At 46.2% G+C, this 7256-nt stretch overlaps 1 protein-coding gene across 2 annotated transcripts; it reads right to left on the reverse strand.

The window, feature by feature from the left end:
* Positions 1-4501: 4501 nt before the first annotated feature.
* Positions 4502-7189, reverse strand: snrpb2 (small nuclear ribonucleoprotein polypeptide B2). 2 transcript variants are annotated; one of them, XM_028972503.1, is made up of 7 exons: positions 7124-7189; positions 6874-6964; positions 6582-6719; positions 5234-5368; positions 5109-5147; positions 4943-5031; positions 4502-4846 (listed from the first exon to the last, which is right to left on the reverse strand). In XM_028972503.1, the coding sequence occupies exons 2-7, from the start codon at positions 6898-6900 to the stop codon at positions 4687-4689; spliced, it is 588 nt and encodes a 195-aa protein (XP_028828336.1). In that variant the 5' UTR covers positions 6901-6964; positions 7124-7189; the 3' UTR covers positions 4502-4686. The 2 variants fall into 2 exon arrangements, with proteins under 2 accessions (XP_028828336.1, XP_028828335.1); XM_028972502.1 differs by having other exon boundaries at positions 6582-6754.
* Positions 7190-7256: the final 67 nt, after the last annotated feature.

The raw sequence follows: 7256 nt of genomic DNA on the forward strand, positions 1-7256 counted from the left end.
ACTTGTCTCACGTTTGCTGTAAACCGTATCTTGAATGCCTTGATTACCCTTTGGATTGACCTCTTGACCCCTCTTTTCCATCCCGTCCTCTGATGTTGAATCCACCCCTGAACTCACTTCCTGTTCCATTACTCTGAGGCGGGTGCCGCGTCTACACTCCCCGTGCCATCACCACGCTTCCAAGCCGCCAGAGGACCCCACGTCCTTGTCCCTGACACGTCTACAATATTAAGCATCTGAAAATGTGTCCTAGACCTAGATAAACAGATCGATCGATCGTACAGTAGACCACATTCCCGTAGATCCACACAGGAAAGTCCAGGTGCCGGGTTTTCCCACCCGACACAAACAAGTGTGCAGGAACCTGATGAGGAGGAACGTGAGGATGGATCTATTTTTAAGGCCGGCTGATTTTAATTGGGGAGGACAGGGTAAGCAATTGGCCTGAAGAGACGTGACATTGTGGTTTCAAGGCCGATTCACGATGGTTCCAACGGCAAGGACGATCCATTCCGTCTGACTTCTTCCCAGCACTGTGAATCTTGGATAGTTCAAGGTCCACATAACAGCGCACAGTCCACAGAATAAATAAATACTGAGTACAAACATAACATTCATGCAACATTAACACAACATACAGCAATCATAGTCTGTTGTGGAATATAAGGACGCAGCCACATCGCACAGAATCACTGTGAACAGTTAAAGTGACGGGCTTGTCAGGTCATAGGATTAAAAAAAAACTGTATATTATTATATATTTCACTTCAATCTGCTCCATTGTTTTTTTCAATTGCAACCTGCCTGCTGTGCTCACCTTCAAATCCGCGTGTGGACATGATTATAAAAGGCTTTATTCCTTTAAACAGAATGAATCGGCCTGGATGTGCAAATTGGGTCTGTCTGATCTGGACGCTCTGTGATTAAAAAGTGACTTCTGGGTACGCGCAGACCCTGTGGGAGATGGAAATATCATTTGGTCGGGGGGGCTGACGTCATTGTCCCAGGATTTGAGTATAGAAGGGACAGTACTTTTAAGGACGATTCGTGTCCCTGTATTTAAAATGTTTGGGATGTATTTATGGTGATAGTAGCCTAGTGGGTGACAAACTTGCAGAAGACCCAGGTTCAAATCCCACTTACTACCATTGTGTCCCTGAGCAAGACACTTAACCCTAAGTGTCTCCAGGGGGGACTCCAGTCCCTGTAACTACTGATTGTAAGTCGCTCTGGATAAGGCCGTCTGATAAATGCTGTAAATGTAAATGTATTTAACGCATGTTTAATCTCTACAGATTCATGCTGTGATGTGAAAAGGTTTGAGACCAAATAAGTACTGCAATGGAAAACAACGAAAAAAAAAATCCATGAACTGATGTGTTTAAGCTGTCACTCTGGCAGATACATGTGTCGGTGGTTGCAGGTTCGGCCCCCCTGGAGTGTGTGGGGTCATGGGTCAGAGGAATGTCTGCTTTCATGGCAAGAAGCCATTCATGTGGCACCTAACCGCTAGATGGTGGGTGAAGCTTTGAGTTCTAGGAGTTCTTTCTCTTTCTCACACACACACACACACACACACACACACACACACACACACACAGCCAGAAGAAAATGGGAAACTTCTCAGCGCTGAGAAAATGGGAAACTTCTCACACCATGCACGTCATGGTGGCTTCTGGCAGCCACTGTGAATAAATGTGCTTTGAAACCTCATGCATCCAGAGAATGTTCAGCAGCTGCACACACACACACACACACACACACACACAGAAGTCTTCAGAGACCACTGAGGAAGGCTCATTAGTGCCTGGGGACCCAATCACCAGTTGATGCTGCTGGTTGGAACGTCACCTACTCTCGTCCAGGTCGCTGGGTGACGTCTGGGTGATGTGGGCAGATCTTCTGAGATTGAGATTTCCGTCGATTTAAATCAGTTCGGGACTCTCCTAGTGAGTAATACACTCCAGTAATACAAGGCATTCAGACATGTGCACAGCTTCCACGTGTATTTATTTGCAATAACCAAAAAGCTGTCCTTTGGACAGCTTGAGCACAGAAACTTTTTTGGAGACTCTGTTCCACATTGAACGATGACCTGGTTTCTGCACATACGATATCACTCGTAATCACAAGATTAAAGCTCCGAACTGTCCGAGTTTCATCCGAGTAGGAAAAAAAAATTGTAATTCTCACACGGCGGATTGTGTATGTGTGTGTGAACATTTAGAGGAGGCAGATGGACTGTCTCAGCCCTCCAGATGATTACTCTCACTGCTAATTTATTCCATCTCCCCAGCCAACGTCGAGTCGTTTGAATAACGCTGGGTGAGGCGGGGTGTCCAACAGGTCCAGATCCGCGGTCCCCTGATGTCCCCTGTGGTCCCTTAAAGCGCCTACTGTGCCAAAGTAAAGAAACAATTTCCTCCGCGGCCGACACCATTAGGAGGCCCGGAGCAACTCTGACGGCTCGGAGCTCCGCGCACGTGTCGACGTGTTGACATTTGTTAAATGTCAGGACGTTTTTCCCCCCCTGCGCAGGGAGTCTTCGCTCCTCTGTAATTAGTTTTCATGCAAATGAAACATTTCAGCTAAATATGGCCCATCAGAAGGACCCTTCCCCCGGTGATCATCACACCCGTTTACACAGTTATTAGCCGCATAAGTCTTTGCTTCCACTTTTCAGGGTGAGACAAAGAGTCCAGAGTGGACAAGAATCCAATTACCTGGGATCATTCATTCAGGTCACTCATTCACTCTTCATCTTTCATGTAATGCCATGCGACTCACTAAGAGCCTTCTGGGCTCCTTTCAGTCGTTGGCGCCAACCGGCGCCTCCCACTGATTATCCCCACTGCCGCCTGACAGATGATCAGCCTCATTCTGCAGCTCGGTGGCCGAGGTTAATGTCACACATTCATTTGTTCGGACCGGAGAGCGCAGCGTGACATTAAGAGCGCCGTCCTTCCGGCTGATGAAGCTTCCGCACGTTCGGGGTTTTCTCCAGTATGGGGCCTTCTAATCTGGTGGAGAGATTTACTTTCGGCCGCCGAGATACCCGGCAGACGGGAGTGAATCAGGCGCGCTGACAACGTAAATCTCCTTATCAGGTGTTATAGGGAAAGGGCTGGAACCCTGGAGCCTGGCCAACGTGACACGCAAACAAGACGTGACAGTGCTGAGATTAGCATTTATCTGAAACCCAACTCGCTGGAAGAACTGGTGAGGAGTTGGGGGGGAAAAAAATCAATCAAGGCTTGATGGATGCCTGGGTCTAATCATACAAGAGCTTCTGGAATTAGTCCTTATTAGGCTCTCAGTAATCACAAGGAATCTGGATTTATTCAGAAGACTGGTTCATGTGAAATCTACCGTATGGCCACTTTAATGACATCCCATTCTAAACCCAGTATGGATTTGGCACATCCTCTTCTCTTCTGGGAAGGCTGTCCACAGCCTTTTTACCATGTGTGAGGTCAAGCACTGACTGGGACTCGTTCTAATTCATCCCCAAGGTATGGGCAGTGGTGGCCTAGCAGTAAGGAATCGGACCCATAATCAGAAGGTTGCCACTGCTCACCAAGGATGATGGTTAAAAGCAGAGGACACATTTCGTTGTATGCACTGTGCTTCACAGTGACAAATCACATCACCCAGGGACAAAAAGTGTCTTTTGGGGCACTGGTGGCCTAGCGGTTAAGGAAGCGGGCACGTAATCAGAAGGTTGCCGTTTCAAATCCCGATGCACCGAGGTGCCACTGAGCAGCTGAGTCCCCACACACTGCTCCCCGGGCGCCTGTCATGGCTGCTTAATGCTCACTCAGGGTGATGGTTAAAAGCAGAGGACAAATTTCACTGTGCGCACCATGTGCTGTGCATCACAAGTGACACAAGTGTCATGGTACCATGCAAGAATTCACCGAGCTCCTGAGAGCGACCTGCTCGATCACACACAGCTGTAGAAGCAGCCGGCATGAAGTGACTGGAACACATGCAGTCAACAATTTAGAGGTTCGGGATTTGAACCCACAACCCTCCGATCACTGGTCCATATCCTTACCCACAAGGCCCCCAAGCTTCAGCCATTTGGCAGATGAGCAGGAGGGAACACTGATCGCAGAAATCCCACCACGACTCCGGCTATTAAACATTCCATTTCAGCCAACAATATGACCGTCCACTGAATCGAGTTAAGCTAGTGACTAAAACCAGCCCTCCCGCAACACCACTAAAAACTGGGCTCCACCAGTCGACATTTTCAGTGGGCTGCGTATAGTTCTGTGCATGATTAACGTCCTGCGGGGCGAGCATATTTTAAAGGCAGGGTGGCAGAGCGACCGCTCCAGGCCAGGGAATTACAGACGTATAATTAAAACGATCAAAGGGGAGCTCTACAGGACGCAGGACGGACGCCAGCGGTGCTGACAAATAGCCGCCGTTGAGAGATGGCATTTTAACCATTTGAAGAGCAGAATTGTAGGGCAATCAAATGGGTCAAAATCAATTAAAAAAAAAACAAAAAACGTTTTATTCTTCTGTACAAATATATATGCAAATAAGACTAACCAACAAAATCCCAGAATTAAAAAAAAAAAATAAAAAATTAAGAAAAAGAAACACAGTTGGGCCGACACCTCCAGGCCAAAGCAGCCGTTAGTCCACCCAACACTAAATTAAAATTTAAATCAGTTATTTCTTGGCGTAAGTTATCTTCATGGCACATGTAGCCGTAATGCGGAAGCCTTGGAGGGCGTCCTTGGCAACACCTGCCTGGCCCTCGTTCTCAAACTCCACAAAGGCGATGTCGTGCTTTCCTGGAACAAGGCGCACCTCTTTGAAACCGGGAAATCTATCAGATGAAGGCAGAGTTCCCTACGGGTTAGTTTCTGTCTGCACAGCAGCCCAATAAAACGTCTGAACTCATTGCGACGCTGGGAATACTCACTGGTTAAACAGCATGGACAACATCATTTCATTAGTTTCCTCTGGTAAATTATTGAGGAACAGAATATAATTTGGTGGATTGTCAGGAACCTAAAGAGATAAAAGATAAAACATTAACAAAAAAACGAAACTATAAAGAAAGTGATTATGTTTTCTAAAATCCGTACCTGTGTAGCGGGCGGTGGAGGCTGCGTATTTATCGCTCCCTGAGAAACACATAAAACAGACGGCAAGATTAACGGCAAGCGTCACTCAAACGATGTTGGAAACAACCAGAGGGCAACAGAATTACCAAAGCGGGTTTCTTAGTCATGTTCGCTGCCTGCTCTTGGGCCTTCTTCTTCTTCTCTTTCTTCTTCTCCTTGTCGCCATAATTGCCTCGCATCTTCGAAATGATCTCAGAGTCCGTTTTTGCGTACTGAATGCGCTGGAAAACGGTGGAGTGTTGATCAGATAAAATAAAATCAACACAACCCCCAAAAACACAGACTTTCGTTGTCTATACAGTAAACAAGTAGACACCAGATGATTAGCACGCAAAAACACACAAGGGTGAGACCAGTCAATAAAGAACTGATATTTCAGTGATATTTCATTGGTGTGTTATTTATACATGTTGGATGCTTAAACCGGTGTAAAATTCCAGCCGTATTAAAGTAATATACATACACTGGCCAATTTAAGGTCCCATTACTTTTTTTTTTTTGCTTTTATATTGGTCTTCCCCAATACCGTACCTGAAATCTATTTTCAAAATTCAGGTGCAGAATTTCAGCCACGTTTAGTGAGTCCCACAATGAGATGAGCTTTCCCTGTTTTGGTTTCTGTAGCTTTAAATGCTAATGAGAGAGGTGGGACGAGGAGGACAGAGTCCTATGGAAGTGCACAGGCACTTGCAGGGATGACGTAATCAACACCATTCACCAACAATGTTTCGCGCAGACAGGAAGTAGTGTTGGCAATTTTCCAGAACAAATCATATGAACCCAATGGTTAATCAGACTCCAGTGACAGGACAATTTTTTTTTTTTTTTTTTTTTTTACATTTGTGCCAAATTTTACATCCAAATCACCGAGCAACTGCAATGCTTTGCACGTTTGGAAGCCGTGACTATCGGTGGAGATAATGTTTTAGTGGAGAGGTGGGAAATTCTCTGGGTGGCCAAAGCATAAGAAACGGGAACCTGAGCTGCCGCTCTCTGAACGGCGATGCACAATGACCAAAACACTCTTTACACCTATCACCCTTTCTAGCCACTGCAGGACCAGAGGGGCTAGGGGTACTCATATTAATGTTAAAATCATCTCACAAAGTGAAAATTTCATGATAGGGGACCTGACAAATATATTAAAATTAAATTGCAGTCTTCGATTGCACTTATATTATTAAGGACAAATGTCCTGCAACGCAATGAGTATGAACATCATGTCACGACTGTAGTAAGTTCTTATTCAAACACCAACATCGTCATAGGGGCAGTCGTGGCCTAGCGGTTAAGGAAGAAGCCCCATAATCAGAAAGTTGCTGGTTCGAATCCCAGTGATTGTTAAAAGGACACATTTTGTTGTGTCAACGTGTGCTGTGCTGCAGTGTTTCACTTCACTTTCTTCTAAATGTCTTGCTGTTCACAAACACTCACCATTGGCTTATTGTAGAAGGGGAAACCCTGCAGCTGCCGGAGAGCGTTGGTAGCTGCAGCAAGTTCTTTGAATACCACAAACGCTTGCCCTCTCATCCTCATCGTTTTAAGGGCCACTATGTCCAAGACCTGCCCGAACTGAGAGAACAGGGCGTACAGCGAACGCTTCAACTCTGCCGACAACAAAAATCAAGCAAACGTGACGTCACTATCAAAATAATAACTTACAGGAGCAAGCTTTAAAACATAAATAAATAAAGAACACAAAACACACGATGAACCCGAGACTAACCTTCTTTTTTAATTTTGTCGTTGACATTGTTGATGTAGATGGTGTGGTTCGGACGAATATCCATAGCGAGGCCGGTAGCTGAAGATGAGATCTGCAACGAGAAGATATTGTAACGCGACGCACGCCGTCTGGCGCATTTTCACACCGCTGGCGAGAGACTATCGCAAGCAAACCTACAACGTAGCAAAAACGAACGAACGTCGGCAAACGCGACTTATAAAAACCGCGCAGCAGAAGAATGAACACATACCACACTTCACGATCGCCGAACCCGCCAGCGGAACACACTCCCTCTGTGCTTTTGTCGTGTGGTCTGCTGGACTTCCGGGTCAGTCCGTCACAGCGCCTCTAGTTGGCGAGGAGGGCAAATCGCCCCGTGACAT

The sequence above is a fragment of the Denticeps clupeoides genome, chromosome 3 (assembly GCF_900700375.1).
Source record: "Denticeps clupeoides chromosome 3, fDenClu1.1, whole genome shotgun sequence".
Taxonomy (NCBI): domain Eukaryota; kingdom Metazoa; phylum Chordata; class Actinopteri; order Clupeiformes; family Denticipitidae; genus Denticeps; species Denticeps clupeoides.

Excerpts from the sequence above, each read along its gene's own strand:
- snrpb2 (XM_028972502.1), bottom strand. The coding sequence starts at position 6,937 with ATGGATATTCGTCCGAACCACACCATCTACATCAACAATGTCAACGAC. Across the intron at positions 6,755-6,873 it reads CGACAAAATTAAAAAAGAAG|AGTTGAAGCGTTCGCTGTAC; the intron begins GTTAGTCTCGGG and ends TGTTGTCGGCAG. Across the intron at positions 5,369-6,581 it reads CCTTCTACAATAAGCCAATG|CGCATTCAGTACGCAAAAAC; the intron begins GTGAGTGTTTGT and ends ACCGTTTTCCAG.